This window comes from Taudactylus pleione, unplaced genomic scaffold (assembly GCF_031769625.1).
Source record: "Taudactylus pleione unplaced genomic scaffold, aTauple2 ptg000103l, whole genome shotgun sequence".
NCBI lineage: Eukaryota > Metazoa > Chordata > Amphibia > Anura > Myobatrachidae > Taudactylus > Taudactylus pleione.
The window spans coordinates 4,875,927-4,900,596 of record NW_028284505.1 but is presented as its reverse complement, the minus strand read 5'-3'; the positions used below and the strand labels follow the sequence as shown (position 1 = coordinate 4,900,596).

General features: G+C 49.8%; 1 protein-coding gene across 1 annotated transcript; it reads right to left on the bottom strand.

Moving 5' to 3' along the window:
- Positions 1-435: 435 nt before the first annotated feature.
- On the bottom strand, positions 436-23,841 carry ZRANB2 (zinc finger RANBP2-type containing 2). Its single transcript, XM_088470778.1, has 10 exons — positions 23,543-23,841; positions 13,756-13,808; positions 13,546-13,654; positions 11,965-12,047; positions 11,637-11,713; positions 11,379-11,525; positions 7,929-8,080; positions 5,830-5,916; positions 2,184-2,345; positions 436-1,510 (listed from the first exon to the last, which is right to left on the bottom strand). The coding sequence occupies exons 1-10, from the start codon at positions 23,611-23,613 to the stop codon at positions 1,444-1,446; spliced, it is 1,008 nt and encodes a 335-aa protein (XP_088326904.1). The 5' UTR covers positions 23,614-23,841; the 3' UTR covers positions 436-1,443.
- Positions 23,842-24,670: the final 829 nt, after the last annotated feature.

Here is a 24,670-nt window from a genome sequence, read left to right as displayed (position 1 = left end):
TGACAGTCCGTAATAAAAAGGCACCTGTGCTCCAGCAAGGAGATATGGAAAACATGCAGTTAGGACTCCCTGAGGACTGGAAGTGGGGAAAAAACAGCCTTGCAGTGGAACAGGATATCTATAGTGGCTGCAAAGCTTGTGTAGAGATAACAGATGAGAGTGTGAGAACATCCAACTTACTCTAATTTAGAGTAAGTCACCAAAGCACTTAGTTACCATATTAACTCATTTTATAATGAGGAACATTAAATCTTCCATATCGCAAAATAGGGACCATGATGACTACAAGAGACATGGTCACAACAGTCGGATAATGTAAGGATACTTTGAACACTGTAGTATCCATCATCTATATTATACACAGTTCCGCAGATTCAGTTATACGCCGCTTTTATCGCCATCTCTGAGAATATCCCACAAAGCAGACGAGGAATGTGACGCGTGAGTCAGTATTGTCTTTATTTCACACTTCTACAGATATTCATCCTAAATTAAACTAGACTTTAGCCAAATCGGACAAAAATCATAATCTGAGAGTTCATTCGATTGTGGCAATTCCTAAATAAATTGCTAAAAAAAACTCTCATCCTTTCAATACAGAGGTGGATGGACTACTGATTACCTATAACATCCGGGAAGATGTTCTGCACATATTTAAATAGTACGATAGGCACAAATACAATAACTCTGAGCGACAGTTTACATTCAAGAGAAGATGTAACACGAAGTAAAATACAACTGTCTGCAGGTTAAAGCAACAAGTAGACTGACCCACTAATAAAGCAGGGGTAGGAGGGAGTGGACAGTTTGTTTCAGAGAAGGGAATCGGATGCGCTATCTAATAAATGTCAGGGCTATTTCGTTAAGCCGGGTCATAATACGGCCAAGCTCAGTTATTTTCTTATTTATTTATTTTTTTTAGAGATCTACTGAGACTGTGTAATACAAATACCTAATACTTACCTTGTAACACCATCAAAATATATAGGTTTTTCTTGTAAAAGCAAGAGACTTCATTAAATTCAATATTTTGCTCAAATACCAGTCTGCATTTTAAGCCATAATGATTGTAAAATAGATCTGGATAAAACATTCACATTTCATGCTATTAAAGGTTTTGGAAACATGTATATACACCAAAAAAAAAACAACAACTTGAGAACAAGTTACAATAATGTCTAAAATTAAAAGTCTAAGCCATTTTATTGCCATGTATGGTGATCTACTCCATACTGTGTGACAGAGGGAACACAGCACTGGATTTATGGCTTAAAATGCTACTTCTGAATTGAGTTGTGTTGGTGTAGTGGCAGCACAAAATCGTGCGCCTCGACTACAACGGATGGTTAAGTACTGTACAGGAGGAAACCCCCCTCCTCCCTTGTTGTGTTTTTATCCTCCTCATGCGTTATATACTGGATTGGACATTATGAACTAAAATATCTATTTCTTTTTGAAACTTGACGACCGAGAGCCAGAATGAGAAGACCCAGAGGGAGACAGTCTGCGTCTGGAAAAAACAGAAATTGAACAGTAGTTTTTTTCTTTTTCATGTTAATGACTTGATAATCGCTCAGTTACCAAAGTGTAAAACAGTGACTATGGATATATACACAAATGGATCATGGTGCGGTGTGTAGTCCACCTTTGTACTGGGAACCCAAATTCCTAATAGTAGCTCCCAATTTATAGGTAACTAGATCCAAGTGATAACGGGCAGTATTTGAAAGTTCAGTCATGTTCTTGGTGTATGGTCAGGCTACATTCCCATGATCAGCTGCTGGTGGGAGCTGCACTATCATTAGTCTGTTTTATCTACTACACTGCTGCAGCAATGATAACTAGGATGTACAATCTTACTTATATAAAACACAACAATCAATGGACTGCAAAGTGATACAATAATACCGTACAGCAGACCTGGGCACCCTATATCAATCTGGTTCCTTTCTAATTGCAAATCAGCCAGACAGGAGGCATTATGGGAGCCATTACTAATAACTAGAGCAACGGCCGAGCACTATACATCAAAGCATAGTGGTCTAAAATACAGTATCATCCATTCCACAAACACTGACTGCATTGCCATGTGTCAGAGTTGCTTTTTCTAAATTTCTATTTTTCATTATGCCCCCTCCCCCCCCACCTTCCCCCGTCCCTTCTAATTCTACAGTAACCCAAACCTTTCGGTTGACCGTGATCTTGATCTCTTTTTTTTGCGGTCAGGGGACGAGGATCGGGAGTGGCTCCTTTTCTTGCCCCTCTCAGAGGACGACGAGGACCGAGAGCTTGCGTAAGACCTTTTTCTCGGGGAAGAAGACCCCCGTTGGGACCTGGAGCTGGATCTTTGGCGATTGAAAATGAAGAGGATTTAATGCAGGAACAATCGGCTTCAATTTGAAAGCAACATTTTCAAAAAGGCATTCTAGTCCACGCGTCAATGGATAACAGACATTAACATTGCCAGATAAACAAAGGAGAGACATTATACAAAGAAGGAATGTAACTTACCCTTTTCCACATTTATTTCTTCCATTGAGATTAATATTAGGCAACTTTAAAATTTGTCTAGTTTGAACTTTAAGTCTCATCTAAAAATATGAGCCGATTTGTGCACTACATAAACCCAATATCAGACTTATAAACCAACAAAAAGTAAAACATACTTAGAGCTTTGGTAAAGCAAATAAGCTCTAACTTGGAGAATGAGATCAGCTTTCAGCTCACCAAAGCCTGAATATTGCTTTCCATAAGGCTTTACTACGCAAGTTTATAGCATCATTAGAAAATGAAGTTCTTCAAACAACCAATTCTCAAATTCAAGAAAAAAATAAAATAAATCTCACACACACACATAGACACCCACACACACACACAGAGGTAGGAGGTACCTACACACACACACACACACAGTGGTAGGAGGCACCTACACACACAGAGGTAGGAGACACCCCCACACACACACACACAGAGGTAGGAGGTACCTACACACACACACACACACACAGAGGTAGGAGGTACCTACACACACACACACACAGGTAGGAGGTACCTACACACACACACACAGAGGTAGGAGGCACCTACACACACACACACAGAGGTAGGAGGCACCTACACACACACACAGAGGTAGGAGGCACCTACACACACACACAGAGGTAGGAGGCACCTACACACACACACAGGTAGGAGGCACCTACACACACACACACACACAGGTAGGAGGCACCTACACACACACACACACACACACACACAGGTAGGAGGCACCCACACACACACACACACAGGTAGGAGGCACCCACACACACACACAGGTAGGAGGCACCTACACACACACACAGAGGTAGGAGGCACCTACACACACACAGAGGTAGGAGGCACCTACACACACACAGAGGTAGGAGGCACCTACACACACACACAGAGGTAGGAGGCACCTACACACACACAGAGGTAGGAGGCACCTACACACACACAGAGGTAGGAGGCACCTACACACACACACACACAGAGGTAGGAGGCACCTACACACACACACACAGAGGTAGGAGGCACCTACACACACACAGAGGTAGGAGGCACCTACACACACACACACAGAGGTAGGAGGCACCTACACACACACACACAGAGGTAGGAGGCACCTACACACACACACAGAGGTAGAGGCACCTACACACACACACAGAGGTAGGAGGCACCTACACACACACACACAGAGGTAGGAGGCACCTACACACACACACACAGAGGTAGGAGGCACCTACACACACAGAGGTAGGAGGCACCTACACACACACACAGAGGTAGGAGGCACCTACACACACACACACACACACACACACACACACACACACACACACACACAGAGGTAGGAGGCACCTACACACACACACACACACACAGAGGTAGAGGCTCACACACAGAGGTAGAGGCACCTACACACACAGGTAGAGGCTCACACACAGAGGTAGAGGCACCTACACACACACACACAGGTAGAGGCACCTACACACACACACACACAGAGGTAGAGGCACACACACACACACACACACACACACACAGAGGTAGAGGCACACACGCACACACACACACACAGAGGTAGAGGCACCCACACACAGAGGTAGAGGCACCTACACACACACACAGAGGTAGAGGCACCTACACACACACACACACACACACACACACACAGAGGTAGAGGCACCTACACACACACACACACACAGAGGTAGAGGCACCTACACACACACACACACACACACAGAGGTAGAGGCACCTACACACACACACACACACACACACACAGAGGTAGAGGCACCCACACACACACAGAGGTAGAGGCACACACACACACAGAGGTAGAGGCACCTACACACACACACACACACACACAGAGGTAGAGGCACCTACACACACACACAGAGGTAGAGGCACCTACACACACACACAGAGGTACCTACACACACACACACACACACACACACACAGAGGTAGAGGCACCTACACACACAGAGGTAGAGGCACCTACACACACACACACACACACACAGAGGTAGAGGCACCTACACACACAGAGGTAGAGGCACCTACACACACACACACACACACAGAGGTAGAGGCACCTACACACACACACACAGAGGTAGAGGCACCTACACACACACACAGAGGTAGAGGCACCCACACACACAGAGGTAGAGGCACCCACACACACAGAGGTAGAGGCACCCACACACACCCACACACACAGAGGTAGAGGCACCTACACACACACACACACACACACACACACAGAGGTAGAGGCACCTACACACACACACAGAGGTAGAGGCACCTACACACACACAGAGGTAGAGGCACCTACACACACAGAGGTAGAGGCACCTACACACACACACAGAGGTAGAGGCACCTACACACACACACAGAGGTAGAGGCACCTACACACACACAGAGGTAGAGGCACCTACACACACACAGAGGTAGAGGCACCTACACACACACAGAGGTAGAGGCACCTACACACACACAGAGGTAGAGGCACCTACACACACACAGAGGTAGAGGCACCTACACACACACACACACACACACACACACACACACAGAGGTAGAGGCACCTACACACACAGAGGTAGAGGCACCTACACACACACACACACACAGAGGTAGAGGCACCTACACACACACACACACACACACACACACACACACACAGAGGTAGAGGCACACACGCACACACACACAGAGGTAGAGACACACACACACACACACACACACACAGAGGTAGAGGCACCTACACACACACGTAAAGGCACCTACACACACACACACAGGCACCTACACACGGGTAGAGGCACACACACACACACAGGTAGAGGCGCACACACACACACACACACACACACACACACACACAGAGGTAGAGGCACCTACACAGTGCGGATTCATAATTCAGACTTTCTAAGATCCATTTTTCAATCTTAAAATTACGCAACACAGATTCTGCAGGACAAGGGAAGGAGTGTTCATCCGACCCACAATTGCAATACTCCGCTTCCCCATGAAGCAATTTTGGTATATTCTATCGATTTCAGGGACCTGTAAACACCTGGTTTATAAAACGTACTAATGCACTATATAGCGTCTGGGCCATCAGGTCAGTCACCCACTACTTGCTTCTGATATTAGTTTACACAACAACGGATTGGGAAATGTAAAAGCATCGCATCACAGGGAGATAGAGGAGACAACGTGTAGCAAGGTCCTGACCCCGTTCTCTCGCTTGCTGCGACAGAGCATGGTACCACTATTCACCTTGATTTTGAACCTCGAGTTGGAGAACGTTCTCTTGAACTGGAGTGAGATCTTGATCTGGAACTGGAAGTAGTTCTCGAGCGGGACCTGAAACAACATGGCGCATATATTTCCAGCTCTAATCATCAATACGCACATTTGTAATGGTTGTAACAGTAGATGACTGGTACGGTGTAAAATTAAAGTAGCTCTGACCATGGAAATAATATCAGCTTGTAGGGCCACACTAACTAAAAAAGGCAAATGTGTAATATTCAGATATATAAAATACTGTATACAATTTACTGTCCTGTTGGGGAGAACCTCCAGCTGGGTCACTTACTGTAAACTACATCCTCAGCTTACCAAGCTCTTGTTGCAGCAAGTAAAACAGGTCTCTAGGATTTGTGAATTTTACATTATATATCTAGACTCGGATTTGAGCCATTCCATGAAGTGTCCCGTACATGACACTGTAAAAATAATCTGTAGCTGTATCTTTTGACTATTCAACATAGGTTGACAGGTTAAACTTATAGCTCTATCTGTCATAGGTTCTCTTATAACAAATAACAGGCTCTTAATAATTAAGCTCAACTCTTTGTATTAAGTAGAACGTTCCTTCATGCCCTACGTGACATGGAATGGCCCATTTTTATAAATACAGGAGCCATAACAGTTCATTTTATGCAAAATATGTATCTCCACACAATGGGCAAAATTTACTAAGTGGCGGTTTCTATTCTAAAACCCGGGGGTTTGGTGGTGGTTTCTAAATGACAGCCCCGTTCTATTCTAAAATTTGTTTTGATGGCAGTTTTGCAGCGGTTTTGACCTTAGTAAATCTGCAGAAAGCAAAACCGCCGCCAAACCACAGTCAAAACACATTTTAGAATAGAATAGAACAGGGCTGTCATTTAGACACTGCTGCAAAACCGCCACCAAACCCCCGAGGTTTAGAATAGAATAGAAACAGTCAAACCACCCCTTGGTAAATTTTGCCCAATGTGATAATGTAAAGGCATAGGTTGAACGTAAACTAAGAATAGGCCACTGCAAAAAAGCAACACGTTGGTGGAAGAGAACCTAGAATTCACCACTATTACATAGACATGGAAGTGAAGAACCTGTATTAGGATTATACACGGCCTTAATAAAAACACAACATAACCATGCACATTTATTTCCTCTAATAATCCCTCGCTTGGACCTAAATTCTACAATGCGCCCACAACGGGATCAAGAAACAAAGGGGGGGCGGGGGTGGAAGTATCAAACCTTCTTAAGAGTACAAGGGGAGAAGCTGCCCATAGCAACCTATTATTTATCAAGTGCATTCTGTAATACAACAGCTAGAAGCCAATTGGTTGCCGTGGGTAACTTCTCTACCGGTCCTCTTTAGAGGCTCTGACAGTTCTCCTTTGTCCTGCATTAATTTATACACTTTGATACCTGGACTAAGGCAGAACAGCTTATCGCTCTGGAATGGCACCTTCTTATACCAGCCAGGGAGGACTTACACATTCTGCTTTATGAAAGAACCACAACGGCAATAGCAAAGGCCCAATACCATAGAACAAACAGAGCGTATGTAGTTATTGGAAACAAATTGCAACCTAAAGACTTAGGTCCTTTTCACACACAGACACACATCGGTTTTGTCCAGGCGGAAAAAAACCCCGACGGTATTCTTCCTGTGGATCAGTCCCTTACACACACGGTTTTGTGCAGTGTGTGATGTTTTGCCGTGCGTTTGTATCTGTAATCAATCTAACACTGAAACCGTGGACGGCAGCTGTCCTAGTCAGCGGTTATCACTGCGACCGTGCCGTGTGGAAGCTCTGATCTATTAGTAACTGCCACTTAAACGGTAAAAACGGTCTTTTTTGCCGGACGGACAAAACCGTTGTATGTGAAATAGCCCTAAGACTTCGCTCCAGGATCGCAGATAAACAAGAACCAAAAATAAATAAAGATTTATAAAAAGGACATTACATGAACATTTAAGTCTCTAAAAGAATCTAAAACATTAATAATGTGTATATATAAAATAAAAAGGAAGAAAGTTAAATAGATACTGACATTTTGCCCGGCTTTACCCTTGACCTGTACCCGTTTACCTGGACCTAGACCTTGAGCTTGGGGAAGAGGAGTGGGAGGACCGAGACTTGGATCTGCTGACTACAGGCTTCTTATTTTTACTATTATCTTCCTCTTCACTGGCATCAAGATTGTATTTTGAAAGGTCACCGTCTTCATCTTCATCCTCATCCTAAAACAAGTAAAATGATTATGTACTGAGTGAGGCCACAGCAGAGGACTGATTGTGCTGGACTACATGACTGCCATATTTATTAAACAAATTGTAAGTGGAGCATGGGCTGTAACCCATGGTGACCAGAATCCATTTCAGTCATCCGACTACACAGATGACCATGGTCAAGGGAAAACAACAACAAAAAACAAACAGTTCTTCCCTTTAACCCTATGGGAAAACCACCAGTTACTTACAGTCCTCTCTAAATTGTCTCTATGCTCACCCTATTGAATTTCATATTACTTACATAGAGGACACTGATTTTTCTGTACACCAGTTTACAAAGGTCGTCACTATGGGCCTGATTCAGAACCGGTCGCAAGCGCTGTGCTTGTCAGTAGGAGAGCTTATGGCTCTGTTAGAGCCGAAAGCTCTCTGGGGCTTGAGGCCATGAGACCCTACCACAAGGGTCTCGTCGCAAGCCCAACCATCATCCTGGCCGCTCGCATTAGCTGTGGGTGGTTACCCACAGCTATGCGAGCGGTCAGGAGGCTGCTCATTAAAAAAAAAAAAAAAAGCCCGGCCCTGATTCAGAGCAAGCACTCTGTCAGAGCGACCGGGTCTGAATCAGGCCCTTTATACGAGACCTGTGCACTAACCTCCCCCTACTTATGTTCAGACAGATAACTATAGATCAGTGGTTCTCAAACTCGGTCTTCAGGACCCCACACAGGTCATGTTTTCCATGTCCCCCAGCAGGTGCACAGGTATATTCATTACTCACTGACACATTTTAAAAGATCCACAGGTGGAGCTAATTGTTTCCCTTGTGATTCTGTGAGGAGACCTAGAAAACATGCACTGTTTGGGGTCCTGAGGGCCCAGTGTGAGAACCTGTGCAATAGATGAAGCACAGAACTGTATTTTACAGGCACTCTGATTCCACTATATGTGGTTTGGATTCTATGAAAGAACAGGATGCCTGATTCGGAGATGTACACAAACTGTCGAGTTTGCGAACGTCTCTGAATCAAGACCTGTGTTCTCAAATATTCTGCGGTCTGCACCTGCGCAGGACCCATTCTGCAATCTCGCTCACAGACCCCCCCCCCCACACCCCAAGCTGGGGGTGGAGCGAGGCATTCCTGAAAGTGGTGGCATGACATCCTCGTTTCCCGGGAGGTACGAGGCCAGTGTCTTTCTTGGCCTTTGCAGGCTGCCAGGAACTGACCAGGTTGAGCAGCCTGGCCAAAGGAGCTACCATCCGACGGCCATCAGAGGCAGCGTCTACTGACGCTGCGCTCGGATTGCAGGTGCATGTAGGAGGTGTCCATTTCCTACAGACGCCTCCTGCTGTATTTGCATTGGAGTTGGACAGTATTGCACAGATTTTTTTCATTGCGGCTATGCTCTACCGTCCATCGCTGAATCAGCGCAAAAGTGTGATGAGGAAAAGTACGGCCATGTATGCAGATTTTAGGGTCTTCTGGTTCAGACGCGGCATCGCTCGGCCCTCCACCATTCTCAGGAAGGCTTCCTGCTGCGTCTGCCAGCAAGACTCGGTGAGGAAAGTCCAGGGGGTCAGGCATTTAAAAAAATGCAGGGAAAAAAAATAAAATAAATAAATCTCCCCAAGGTTCTAGTAATTGTAGAAAAGAAAGTACCGTATATACTCGAGTATAAGTCGACCCGAATATAAGCCGAGGTACCTAATTTTACCACAAAAAACTGGGAAAACTTATTGACTCGAGTATAAGCCTAGGGTGGGAAATGCAGCAGCTACTGGTAGTAATCCCCCCTCTGGTACTGTCCCCAGTAGTGATCCCCCCCTGGTAGTGCCCCCAGTAGTAATATCCCCCCCTGGTAGTGCCCCCAGTAATAATATCCCCCCCTGGTAGTGCCCCCAGTAGTAATATCCCCCCCTGGTAGTGCCCCCAGTAGTAATATCCCCCCCTGGTAGTGCCCCCAGTAGTAATATCCCCCCCTGGTAGTGCCCCCAGTAGTAATTTCCCCCCCTGGTAGTGCCCCCAGTAGTAATATCCCCCCCCTGGTAGTGCCCCCAGTAGTAATATCCCCCCCTGGTAGTGCCCCCAATATTAATCCCCCCCCTGGTAGTGCCCCCAGTAGCAATATCCCCCCCTGGTAGTGCCCCCAGTATTAACCCCCCCCTGGTAGTGCCCCCAGTATTAATCCCCCCCCCTGGTAGTGCCCCCAGTAGCAATATCCCGCCCTGGTAGTGCCCCCAGTATTAACCCCCCCTGGTAGTGCCCCCAGTAGCAACATCCCCCCTGGTAGTGCCCCCAGTATCCCCCCCTCCCTGGTAGTGCCCCCAGTAGCAACATCCCCCCCCTGGTAGTTCCCCCATTATTAATCCCCCCCCCTCTGGTAGTGCCCCCAGTAGCGATATCCCCCCCTGGTAGTACCCCCCCCAGTAGAAAGAAATGTAAAAAAAAAAAAAAAAAAAAACTTACCTGTAACCCCGCTCCTGGTCCCGACGCTGCTACAGGCTCCTCCGCCGCTTTGCATAATGGGAGAGACGTCGTCATGACGACGTCTCTCCCATTACCCACTGCGGGAGCCGGAAGATGGGTCCTGCAGTGGGAGCAGCAGTAGCCGCTGAGAGTCTGACAGACTCTCAGTGGCTGCTGATTATACCAAACACATAGCTGCCGGCTCCGGCGGTTGTGTGTTTAGCAGTGTGTAGTGCTGACCGAACTCCGTCCGGTCAGCGCTACACACGCGGTGCAGGCTGTGTCACAGTGACACAGTCTGCACCGCGGCCCGCATGGTACGCTACTCAGCAGCGTACCATGCGGGCATGACTCGAGTATAAGCCGAGGGGGTGCTTTTTCAGCACAAAAAATGTGCTGAAAAACTCGGCTTATACTCGAGTATATACGGTATACTGCTGCTACAGACTAAATGTCACAGGAGGTTTGCTACAGCTACATTGTTTTGTAGAACACCCCCCCCCCCCCCATATCTTTCCCAGCCCCTCCAGTGTGCAGAACTACCTTTATATTAAATGGTCACATTCCATTGACTGAACAAGTCCGTTCTACTGCCAGAGACATGCACACACACAATAAGGCAGAGATTTCTGATAGCAAAGGTTAATTGGGACATCAGAGCGTATACATATGCGTTAAGGCGGCAAGTCAGCGTTCAAAACGCCAAAGGCACAGAACCGCTTGACTTTCAAATTTCTCTCGTCTCCCTCGGCAGGAGATCTGACCATGGTTTTAGCCAAGGAGGAAGAGAGCGAGCAGTTGTGTGACTGGTGTTCTGCAGGTGGGTAACAATCAGGACTTACATCATCCAGTTTATACTTAGACAGATCTCCTTCCTCTTCTTCCTCATCCGCCTCCTCCTCCTCACCCCCCGATTCTTTCTCATCACCTTTGACTGTGGTCTTGGACCCAACTGGTTTCCCACGATATTTTTTCTTTTTTCGCCCAAACTATAAACAGAAATTAAAAAAAAATAATGAAAAGCTACCACTATAACATAATTTAGCTTCTTTTATTATTGCAGATGGCAATTTAGATCTACGTCAAGCAGGGTGCGTTACCTCATCATACTCCCCATCAGATTCCTCACGTTCTATGTATTCCACATTTTCCCGTTCATTAAACCCGCCCCCATAGCCTGCAATGCAGAAAAGAAAAAGGTTGAGGCGTATTAAACAGTTTTCAAAGATCACAATACAAAAAAACTTAAAAATTCTAACATAAAAGTTGCGTGACCAGAAAGGAAAGAGTAAGTGGTAAAGCATACAAGTACTGCGTAAAGTCTGGACACCAGCTGTAAATAACACAAAAGGAAAATCAAAAGAAACGGAAGAACGTTCATTACAGCGCAAAACCTGGTTGTGAAAACCTGCCAGAATGAATGCATACCAGTCCTCTCCTCCAGTTTGGCATACTTCGGGGTGTTACACATGTTACATTCAGATCTCCTCGCCCAGTTTACATTTCCACAACTGAAAGAGGAAAGCGTAGATTATCAGAAACTTGCACATGTGAAAAATACACAACAGTTATGTAACACGTAGAGTGTATGGTTTGGGGCAGCCCTGTTTACAGAGCAATGAGCGTCTCTAACAACCGTGTCATTCATGGGCTGCTCATCCTGGGGCTAACGGAATTGGGAGCAAAGCATAAAAGAAAAAGCAGCTTTGCACCTTGGTAAAACCATGTTGCACTGCAAGGGGGGTGGGGAGGGGTTAGGAAGAGATTATAAATTAATATAATGTGCAGAAATAGTTGGAGGTGGGAGAGACATGTCCAAACTCAAATCTAAATTGCAGTGTAAAAATAAAGCTGTCCAGCATTTGTGGGCTACATTTAAGAGCAGACAGTATTTACCCTGCATGCAAACATAATAAATGTAATTACACCCTTTTTCATTGCAACATGTATTTTTTTGGATTGCGCAAAGCTACTTGCCGGAAATTACCCAAAGCCGGGCAGCACCATGAGGCCTACAGGAGGGCGAAGGTCGGAGTGAGGGGAAATGATGTACATTCATTATAGATGCTGCCAGCGTCAGTGTGACAGAAACCAGCCTCTTATGTACACTTTCCTCCCTGGAGACCGGAGCAATCATATACTACTATAACTCCACATGTAATCCATACGTCTGACTTGCAGCCTCCCAGTTTCTGCCGCTAGGTCAACCATAATTAATGGTGTAACAAATCCAGCAAATAGAATATAAACCACAAGAATGCTACACTGCTGGCCAATCTGGGGAGATTTATCACACCTTCTACAGAGGACATGTGAAAGCGTTGCCCATAGCAATCATTCTAGCTTTTTTTATAGAATGTACTAGATAAATGACAGCCCCAATCTGATTGGTTGTTATGGCAACTTCTCCACTCTCTGCCTTAGTCTGGGAGCAGAAACTAAGGTGAATTGATGGATGGGACAAAAATTTAAACAAACGGGACTGGACCTTTCTGTAGATATTACAGACCAAACATTGTGACCTCATTACTTACTGCACCGGGCTAAGAGTGTGCGTGTAAAGGTGCGTACACACTGGGCGATATTACTGAGCGACTGCACGATTACGACATCGCAATCGTGCAATCGCTCAGTAATCGTGCACTATTATGACGGAAACGACCAGCAATGCGCGCTCCCAATGGTCGTTTCCATCATAGTCCATCGCCTGAACATGCAGGACAATCTGCCGATGACGACAGATTGGCCATGTTCAGGGATGAGGGAAGGAGCCTACACTGAACGGCTGATCGTTCAGTACTGCAGGGGATCAGGAAGGACTGTATGATGACGATGTCCTAATCGTACTGTCTCTCTCCTGATCGACCAGTGTGTACGCACCTTAAGAGTACTACAAGCATAGAGGTGCCCGCAGACCACCCAGGTTATTGTATTTTGCTCGTATGACGCCATCACACCATGCGGCCCTGTACAACGTGTCTGTACACAGGGGCACGCTGAATCACGTACGTTTTGCATTGCCAGTCATTGGCACTAAACAATCCACGGCTCTTCTCAGCCAGAGTTTTTCCTATCTCCGTCCCTCCGGCTTTCATCATTTTGGCATCGGTTGTTTTTTCTAAGAAAAGAAAAAAAAAGGAAGAGGAAATAAAATCATAATGAGCTTGGTAATATTCTATTGGGTACACACAGAACACTCGGCACGCTGTGAGACCTCACCTCGCCCACACCGGTTACAACTTGTCCTTCTGGCAAAGTTTACATTCCCGCATCTAGAGAAAAGAGAAAATAGCCATGAAATGTAGCAATACTATATGTACCGTGTAACTTCATAACCCTAGAATTGTCTGCCTTCAAAACACAGGCATCAGTCTCATACTCCATACACAGCAATCTACAATAAACAGGAGATAATATCTACAATAAACAGGAGATAATGTCTATAATATCTGACCTTCACTCACATGTTAATCATTAAAAGGCGATATTAATACTGCCAATGTATGCACTGCCAACCTGATTTCTAAAAATATTATAACGTAGCAATCACTATTATATCAAATAACAAGAGATATGGTAAGAACTTACCTTTGTTATCTCTGTTTCTACGAAGTCCATAGGGTCCACAGGGTGACCTTGGGGGTATAGCTGGATCTTGGATCCTCGGGCACCACGGAGTTAAAGCTTTTAGCTGCTCCCAGGATGCACTTGGGTCCAACCTCCCCTATACCCCGCCCCCGAGCCACAGGCACCTCAGTTGGTAAGCAGCCCAGGCCGGAGGAGGAGACGAAACAGAGAGAAGGAAGACTGGAACACACAAGAACCATACTCACAGAAATGGGAGACGGAAAACCGGTGACCAGTCACAGAGCCCATATGAAGCCAGGTGCGTCAGGGCGGGTGCCCTGTGGACCCTATGGACTTCGTAGAAACAGAGATAACAAAGGTAAGTTCTTACCATATCTCTTGTTTTCTACTTCAGGGTCCATAGGGGTCCACAGGGTGACCTTGGGGATGTCCCAAAGCAGTCCAACTAAGGGCGGGGACGCTCCTGTGCTGATAGGAGAACCCGGCGCCCAAAGGATGCATCCTGAGAGGCAAAGGTGTCAAACGCATAGAACCTCAAAAAGGTCTGAATGGAAGACCAGGTGGCCGCCTTACAGAGCTGAACAGCAGAGGCGCCACGGCTAGCAGCCCAAGAAGAGCCCACGGACCGAGTGGAATGAGCCTTAACAGAGGCTGGAACAGGTAAACCCTCCTGCATATAAGCCTCAATAATAACAGAACGAAGCCAACGGGCTAGAGTCTGTTTGTTGGCAGGCCAACCCCTCTTGTGAAAACCAAAGAGGATAAACAAAGAATCCGACTTCCTCACAGAACTAGTCCGGTCCACATAAACCTGGAGTGCCCTTACAACGTCTAAGGAAGTCTCCCCAGCCGAAAGATCAGGTGACTGAAAGGCTGGTACAACAATTTCCTGATTAATGTGGAACCTGGAAACCACCTTAGGCAGGAAATCAGGACGAGTGCGAAGCACCGCTCTGTCCTGATGAAAAATCAGAAAAGGAGGACGACAAGAAAGCGCCCCCAAATCTGAAACCCTCCTGGCAGAAGCAATTGCCAAGAGGAAAACAGTTTTAAAAGTTAGCCACTTGAGCTCCACTGACTCCAAGGGCTCAAAAGGAGGACCCTGTAAGGCCCTAAGAACCACCGCCAAATCCCACGGGGCCACAGGTGGCACAAAGGGAGGCTGGATTCTCAAAACACCCTGGAAAAAGGTGTGTACGTCCGGCATAGCAGCGATCCTGCGCTGGAACCACACCGACAGACCAGACACGTGTACCTTCAGTGAAGAAAGACGTAATCCTAAGTCCAAACCGGACTGAAGGAAAGCCAGAATACGCGAAACTCGGAACACCTGGGGATCATAGTTTCTGGCCTCGCACCACTGAAAGTAAGTGTGCCACACTCTGTGATAGATCCTCGCGGAAGCAGGCTTGCGCGCCCTCAGCATGGTGGTAATAACGGAGCTAGAAAAGCCCCGAGACCTCAGGACGGCTGTCTCAAGAGCCACGCCGTCAAAGATAGTCGACCCAGATCCGGGTGAAGACAGGGCCCCTGAGACAACAGGTCCCGCCGTTGAGGTAGGAGGTACGGAGCGTCGATGGACAGGCTCCGCAGATCGGAGTACCACGGCCTTCTGGGCCACGCTGGGGCCACCAGGATCAGTGTGCCTCCGTCCTGTTTGAACTTGCGCAGGACCCGAGGCAGCAGAGATATCGGAGGAAACAAGTAAGCCAGTTGAAACAGCCATTTCACCGACAGCGCGTCTATCAGACTTGCGCCTGCGTCCCTTGTCCTTGACCCGTACACAGGCAGCTTGTGATTGTAACGGGACGCCATCAGGTCCAGCTCTGGCACCCCCACTTGTCCACGAGTAGTTGGAATACCTCTGGATGAAGCGACCATTCCCCGGGATGCACATCGTAACGGCTGAGGAAGTCTGCCTCCCAATTGAGGACTCCTGGGATGAAAACTGCCGAGAGAGCTGGAAGATAGCGCTCCGCCCAAGCCAGGACGCGGGACACCTCCGACATCGCAGCTCGACTGCGAGTCCCTCCCTGGTGATTGATGTACGCCACCGTGGTGGCATTGTCTGACTGCACCTGAACGGCCCTTCCGTGAAGAGCGGTGCCGGACGACTGCAGGGCTCTATATACTGCCCGCAGTTCCAGGATGTTGATGGGAAGAATCGCTTCCTCCGCCGACCAACGACCCTGAAGTGACAAGGAGCCTGTCACCGCCCCCCAACCCCGGAGACTGGCATCTGTCGTGAGCAGAACCCATTCCGGGATCCAAAAGGGGCGCCCCTCCAGGAGATGCGCTGTCTGCAGCCACCAGGCTAGGGACAGACGCACCTCCGAGGACAACACCAGCATCTGAGAGCGGATCCTGTGTGGCAATCCGTTCCATTCTGAAAGAATCAGCCCCTGCAGGGGCCTGGAATGGAACTGGGCAAACTCCACCATGTCGAATGCCGACACCATGGACCCCAAAACTCTCATCGCTGAGTGCACCGACACTCTGCCACTGCTCAGACAACTGTGAATCCGCAGCTGTAAGGAGGAGACCTTCTCTGGAGTCAGAAAAATCCGTTGCTGACGAGAGTCCAGCAGGGCCCCCAAATGAACCATCCGTTGTGATGGGATGAGGGAGGATTTCTTCCAGTTGATCAACCAGCCGTGCGCCTGTAGACAAGCGACCGTCAGGTGGAGATGCTGGATCAGTACCTCCGGGGAGCTTGCCAGCAAGAGGAGGTCGTCTAGATACGGTAGCAACCGTATCCCCTGGCTCCGAAGGTGAGCCGCCATGACCGCCATCACCTTGGTAAATACCCTTGGTGCCGTGGAGAGACCAAAGGGTAGAGCCCTGAATTGGTAGTGGTTGTGGAGAATAGCAAACCGCAGAAACCGTTGGTGCGATGTTGCTATAGGCACATGGAGGTAGGCGTCCTGGATATCCAGGGAGACCATATAATCCCCCGGTTCCATCGCCAGTATGATGGAACGCAAAGTTTCCATCCTGAATTTGGGAACCCTGAGAAACCTGTTCAGGGACTTCAAATTGAGGATGGGGCGATGAGAGCCATTGGGTTTCTGCACCAGAAACAGCGTAGAGTAATACCCCATCCCACGTTGTGACTGTGGTACGGGTATAATTACCCCCGCCGTCAGCAAGGCCTCTATGGCTTCCTGAACCTGCAAGGCCTTGGTTTTGTCCTGAGAAGGACTTGTGCAAAAAAACTGGCAAGGCGGCCTGTGCCGAAAAGACAGGGCGTACCCCTGGGAGACCACTTCTCGCACCCAGGCATCCGTGGTGGTATTGTGCCAGCACTGGGCGAAATGAAGAAGTCGGCCTCCCACTCTGGGGTCCCCCAGAGGGAGGCCCGTCCCATCACGCAGAAGGCTTATCTTCTGGCTTGGAAGAAGGGCGCCTAGCACTCCAGGCTTGCTTCTTTGGCTTTGAGGCGGTCTTGGGTGCGGACTGCCTCGGGAAGGACTGACCCTTTGCCTTGCCCTGAACCCGAAAGGAACGAAACGCCGAGCTCCGGACCTTAGCAGGTGTAGTAGCTGAAGGGAGGAAGGCTGACTTGGATTTTGCCAGGGTATCTACTATTTTGTCCAGGTCCGGACCAAATAGTAATTCCCCATTAAAAGGTAAGGCCTCCAAGCCTTTCTTTGAATCCGCGTCTGCTCTCCAAGACCGCAACCACAAGGATCTACGAGCAGACACTGCTGCCGCCGAAACCCTAGAGGTCAACAGGCTAGCATCCAAAGATGCTTCTCCAATGTAGGAGGCGGCATCTCTCATCTGTCCTAACAACGCCCTCTGGACGTCCGGAGATTCATCCGTAAATGTGTCCTCCAAGGCGTTGGCCCACCCCTCAATGGCCTTGGCCACCCAGGAGATGGCCATGGACGGCCGGGCTACAGCCCCTGAGAGAGAATAAATAGACTTTAGACAAGTCTCCACCTTCCTGTCCGTAGGATCCTTCAGCGAGGATATAGACGGCACTGGCAAAGTAGCACTCCTGATGAGGCGTGTTACATGGGAATCGACTACAGGCGGAGTTTCCCATTTCTTACAATGCGCTTCCGGGAATGGATAATTGGACGCCAAGCGTTTCTGTGGCAGGAAACGCTTACTGGGCGTCTGCCAGGCCACCGCCATGTGATCAGTCAACTGATCAGACAAGGGGAACGCTGTAGAAGTAACCTTAGCTTTTTTAAAACTAGGATACCTTGACTTGGGAGCGGGTGCCTCATCCTCAATCAGAAGAATAGCCCGCACCGCCTTAACCAGAGCCCGCACATTGATGGAAGACTTAGTGTCTACCTCCTGGACTAAGGCATCTGAGGCTGAGTCATCCTGTACCTCACCATCATCCGAGAACCCCTCAGAATCCGAAAGATGCGCAGCCTGTGCCATGACTGAGCGTTTAGACGCCCTGGAGGGCACGTCACTGCGCAACATCGACTGAAAAGCCGAAGATGCTGCCGCCAAATCTTGGACAGTGTGGGAAAGCGCATCCACCCAGGGTGGAGGAGCTGTCACAGGAGCCTGAAACGGCACCACAGCCGGCTGTGCCACAGGGGTGGACTGAATATACATTGGCAACCCCGCATAGGGACCAACAGGCTGAGACCCCGGGGGAGTCTGCAATAATTGTGGGACACCCGGGGAATGGGGGATGGCAGGCTGGGGCAACGCCCTAGTAGGGGCGGCAGTCGGGACCGACAGACGGTCCGCGATGGACACCAGCACCTGGGAAAACATCGCCCATGGTGGCTCCTGCGAAATGGGAGGTTTAGACGTACCAGGGACCGCCTGGCACCGTCCGCACAGGCCGTCCTGTGACAAATCCTCCCTATCCACTCCTGCAGAACAGCGCCTGCAGGAGAACAATGCTGGAGCCCCGGAGTGCTCAATCTCCTCCTCAGACATGACTTAGGAAGAAAACGCGCGCACTCACCAGTGTGCTGAACAACAGCCCACAATATGGCACCGTGTAGCACACAACTGTATGTGACGGACCTCACAAATACGTGATCTATATAGGTGAGGTCAGTAGAAACACCCTTCCCCCGCACACCTGTAGGGCTTGTAGGAGAAGGAAAGGGATAGGTACAGGCTGACAGTAAGTAGAAAAAAGACACAGACAGGCAGCACTAGCAAAAGTCACATACCATGCAGGAAGATATACTCACTGCACCTTTCCACTACAATCAACCTCCCAGATTCAGTGTCTGGGAGGGCTATAGCGCTGTGTACACTGTCCTTGTCGGGGGAGAGGTACACAGGGGGACCGGTCCGCGTGCTCCCTGAGAGTATCCACGCTGCCAGTAAGAAAATGGCCGCTGGAGACCTCAGAGGAGGAGTGGCCCGAGTAGCTGCAGCTCAGCGACGCCAGACTCCGAGCTGAAAGGCGCGCTGAGCTGAGGGGAGGAGCCGCTGACAGGGAAGGCTTCCTCCCCTGGCTAGCATATTTAACCCCCAAGGTCGCGGCATCCCGCTTGCCGCTTAATTACCCTGGTGGTCTAGTGGTCTGGCGGGGTATGCCTCCGATGGAGGGGGGGCCGCCGCCACCGCTAGCGCCCCCGGTCTGTCCCCTAGACCGGGGGCATGGGACTGCATATGAAAGGCATTACCCGCGCACCGCCGCTAATCAGCGGTGCGCGGCTTACCTGATCTCCCCGGCGTCTTCCGGCAGCAGTCCCGGGGGAAGCCAGAGTCCGGCTAGTACAGACTCTGGCTTCCCCCGCCGCGATCCCCAGTTCAGTGCTGGCGTCGCGGTGCCAGCAGGGAGAAGGAGCGGCAGCGTGGGCGTCTGTACAGACAGCCCATCGCTGCCGCTCTGGAGAAAAAGAAAAAACTGTAGTCAAAAAATAAATAAATTTAACTAAGTTAAAAAAGCTTTAGGGGGCTGCTCCTGCAGACCCCCCCCGCAGGGTGACCCGACTCCGGCCGGGCACCATCTTAAACTGAGGTGCCTGTGGCTCGGGGGCGGGGTATAGGGGAGGTTGGACCCAAGTGCATCCTGGGAGCAGCTAAAAGCTTTAACTCCGTGGTGCCCGAGGATCCAGGATCCAGCTATACCCCCAAGGTCACCCTGTGGACCCCTATGGACCCTGAAGTAGAAATAAATATCTCAGACATATTTTGCAGTATTTCATTTAGGAATTTATGAAGTTACTCATAGAGCGCACACATATCCCACAGCGCTTTACTGGGAATATTACCCTAATCCATGGAGCGTACGATACATTTTCCCTATAACATGGACATGAATGAACAGACTGTATACATCTACTGCCTTGGTTGGAATTCAACCAATTACCTCGGTGGTGAAGCAGCAATGCTAACCACTGCGCCACCATGCTACTTCTAGTTGAAATAAGCTCATTTAAACAACCGCAAATTATAAAAGACATCCATGAGGACTGGTACTGTAAACCACTGCGACCAGATACCACTTCGTTTTTTTTTTGTTTTTTTTAATTAAACGATAAAGTTATTGGTTCCCAGTTGCTAAGAGAAATGTCGCCTTTCCTGTACAGTAACCTTTGTACCAGTTTTCACAGATTCCTCAGCGAAACTCACAAACATTTGCCTGTAAGGTATGGATAACCAAATGGCAGCATTATATTCACTTTGTCCACTTTACACATAAGGCCTTAGATACAAATAGTACAGCAATATTAACTATTTATTTAACCATTGCAACTACAGAAGAACCAAGTTCTCTATATTAAAAAAAAAATATATATATATATATATATATATATATATATATATATATATATATTTATATATTCCTGTAAATGTCTATTTAAGACTTGGGTTTCAGGTCGTCACATCAGTATCCATTAAGAAACTTGCGTATTATATGGACGACTGTTCTCACTTCTTTCAAATAGAACACAATAAACCAGTGTTCTCTCCAGTATCCATTTCACGAGCCCTCCACCCAGCTTTCTTAACATGCCACCCTCCCTTCACACTCCTGGTAGTCCACTTCGCTCCACAAATGTTTGTCACCTCTCCACCCAACTGATTAGTTCCTCCCACTCTCGCCTCCAAGACTTTGCCCATTCTGCTCCTTCCCTCTGGAACTCTCTCCCTCTGCGCTCACCACCTTTCTACAAAACTCACGTATACCATCATCTCTACCCCACTGCCTAGAACAGCACCTATCCCTTGGGTATTAGGACTACTGATGCCGGAATATGTTCTGTACTGGGTGCCCACACGGTGCGAAATAGCAGCCGGTCCAACGGATTGGTACGACATCGCTGCTATATCATACAGTGTGTGGGCATATCATCGGCCAGTGAGCGCTCCCGTGGGGTCGGACATCGCACATCCAGATCTTACTGCTTGTTCACTTAATCTGGGGATGCGATGTACGATCCCATGAAGCACTATGCGGGTGGGGGAGGGGAGTGCCGGCATATCACTCAGTGTGTGGGGACAGCCCGATATCTTGGTCGGCGGATTGCAGGTCGTGTCGCAAGGTGCATATGGCACCGTGTATGGCCGGCTTCAGTGACAGTTCTCGTTTTGTTCTGCCCATGTACTTTGGTATAACATGGGAATATGTGTTGTATATATGGTATGCAGTCAAGAAGCCCGACTGTGCAATCCCAACAGGGGACTAATGATAGGTGTCGAAATCCCAATGCCCATCATTATCCCTACGCCGGGAGCCCGACATACCGAACAAAGGTAAGCTGGGCGGTGGGCACGGACAGTCGCCATGGGGGGTTGCAGGGACGGGACTGGTTAGGTTTAGCCACTTACTTTGGGGAGGTTATGGTTAGGCACCCCTAAGGGAGGGTTAGGCATAGTTAGTTTACTTACCCATTGGGATTTTCACTGGTGACGGTCTTCCGGCGCCAGGATTTGGGTCGCCGGACCTATACTGATCCCGTATATACAGATGTAACACAATGTATAGAAGATGAGGTATAACATGGGGATAGATATATGGTTGCTGCTATTTCCAAGTTGGAGAAAGGACCTCTGTGACGTAGACACCACGTGACCGTTGCAGGAGGCTGGACCGCTCCTGCGTTACCATCCACTAGGGCATAGAGGGGGAATATATATCTGTGGCGAGCGCAGCGAGCCACCGTGCCCGAAGCGTGGCGAGCCAACGAGGGGACACTTTTGGTCCCCCGTTAGTATCCCCGTCCCCTTTCAGGCCGAGTCACGTGGGTGTGACGTCACAGGGCCATCAGCCATGTATAGTCTAGACCTAACCATAGATATATACATACACACATACATAGCTATAAACACGATGTACATAACATGAGCTATAACATTGGAAAATATATCGATGACGTATTCAGTATACTGCTTTAACACGATGTATATAACATGGGATATATATGATGTATATACAGCTATAACACGATATAGATAGATATATATATATATAACACGAGGGGATATATGGGCGTGGTACCGGGAGCAGTGCACCCTCCTCCGTGTGATGATCCCAGGTTGCCCTGCCTCCGTGCCTCCTCAGCCCCTGCCTCCGTGCCTCCTTAGCCCCTGCCTCCTCAGCCCCTGCCTCCGTGCCTCCTCAGCCCCTGCCTCCGTGCCTCCTTAGCCCCTGCCTCCGTAGCTCCTGCCTCAGTGCCTCCTCAGCCCCTGCCTCCGTAGCTCCTGCCTCCGTGCCTCCTCAGCCCCTGCCTCCGTAGCTCCTGCCTCCGTGCCTCCTCAGCTCCTGCCTCCGTGCCTCCTCAGCCCCTGCCTCCGTAGCCCCTGCCTCCGTGCCTCCTCAGCCCCTGCCTCCGTGCCTCCTCAGCCCCTGCCTCCGTAGCTCCTGCCTCCGTGCCTCCTCAGCCCCTGCCTCCGTAGCTCCTGCCTCCGTGCCTCCTCAGCCCCTGCCTCCGTGCCTCCTCAGCCCCTGCCTCCGTGCCTCCTCAGCCCCTGCCTCCGTGCCTCCTCAGCCCCTGCCTCCGTGCCTCCTCAGCCCCTGCCTCCGTAGCTCCTGCCTCCGTGCCTCCTCAGCCCCTGCCTCCGTGCCTCCTCAGCCCCTGCCTCCGTAGCCCCTGCCTCCGTGCCTCCTCAGCCCCTGCCTCCGTGCCTCCTCAGCCCCTGCCTCCGTGCCTCCTCAGCCCCTGCCTCCGTGCCTCCTCAGCCCCTGCCTCCGTGCCTCCTCAGCCCCTGCCTCCGTAGCTCCTGCCTCCGTGCCTCCTCAGCCCCTGCCTCCGTGCCTCCTCAGCCCCTGCCTCCGTAGCCCCTGCCTCCGTGCCTCCTCAGCCCCTGCCTCCGTGCCTCCTCAGCCCCTGCCTCCGTAGCTCCTGCCTCCGTGCATCCTCAGCGGTGACTCCAGCTCAGGCCGGCAAGGCCGCACTCCCCTCACCCTCCTCCCCGAGCTCCACTAGCCCCCACACCGGCGCCGCTGCCCCCTCGCCCAGCTCCCCGGCCTTACTTCTTATCCGGACAGATCCAGTCTCCGTCGCTGACGCGGAAATTCTTGGTGGACATCTTGTCGGTCGCCATGATCCGGCCGCTGTGCAGGAAGGACCCCTGAGCCGGGGCTGCCCGCACACTGCCTGTGATATCCGGGCGGAGGCCTGTGATTTCCGCCGGATAAAGCGTGAGGTCAGCGCTCAGAGGCCGCGATATCAGCGCACACGCCGAGGGTGAGACACCCTGCTCACCGCCAGTAACCCAGCTGCGGTGCGGGCAGGCAGGCACCTCACAGGACAGCCTCCGGGCCTGCTGCGCTACGCTCTTTACGTAGTGACGAGGACAGTACGTGAGTTACGCAGCGCAGAGCAGGCTGGTGCAGGGCACCTAGCGCATGCGCATTTCATACTAGGGAATGTGCGCCGACTCCTGCAGCGGTCACGTGGTTGATACGTCACAGAGGTCCTTTCTCCACATAGCATCTAGCATCAACCTTAACCTTCAATAACATTAATTTCCAGTCAGTTATGACCACCTCACGGCTCACAATACATACCCTCCGACATTTCACAGGGAAAACCCCGTACAGGGGCGTGGCCACATTCAAAAGGGCGTGGTTATATAAAGGGGCGTGTCCACATGGGGCTGTGCTCTATCGACTGAATACAGAATCAATGGCCCGGGACTCTGGGAGAAGTCAGTAGCGGCTCGTGGTCCCGGGCAAGCCGGGCCGTCGCCCGAAGTGCCATTGTATCCAGCGGGCGCTAGAAACGCCCACCCTCCTGGCGCTATAGTGACTATGTAACTTCAGGGGGAGGGAGCGGAGGAGGGAAGGGGTGACAACACAGGACCGCGCTGGGCGCTGCAAAGCCTAGCTCCGGCCCTGGGAGAAGTGACACGCTTATCTTACCTTGCTCGCTCCTACGTTCTTCTGTCTGCTTTGGGCGGCTCCTCGCACGACACCACGCGCCCGCTGCGGCTCCTCTGATTCAGCGTGCCCTCAATAAAGTATTCCTTTCATCACTGAAGCCGGTGCGGAGTGATCATGACGTCACGCCACACCGGCTTCAGTGTTCAGAGGAAAACTTTATTGAGGGAACGCCGGCCAATAGGTAAGGAAGGAGGCGGAGCGGGAGGGCGGCTGAGT

Bases quoted from the DNA above. Each gene is read 5' to 3' on its own strand.
- ZRANB2 (XM_088470778.1), bottom strand. From the start codon at position 23,613: ATGGCGACCGACAAGATGTCCACCAAGAATTTCCGCGTCAGCGACGGA. The intron at 13,809-23,542 runs GTAAGGCCGGGG...TCTTTTCTCTAG, and splicing joins TGGATCTGTCCGGATAAGAA to ATGCGGGAATGTAAACTTTG. The intron at 11,526-11,636 runs GTAACGCACCCT...TTCTGTTTATAG, and splicing joins CTGATGGGGAGTATGATGAG to TTTGGGCGAAAAAAGAAAAA.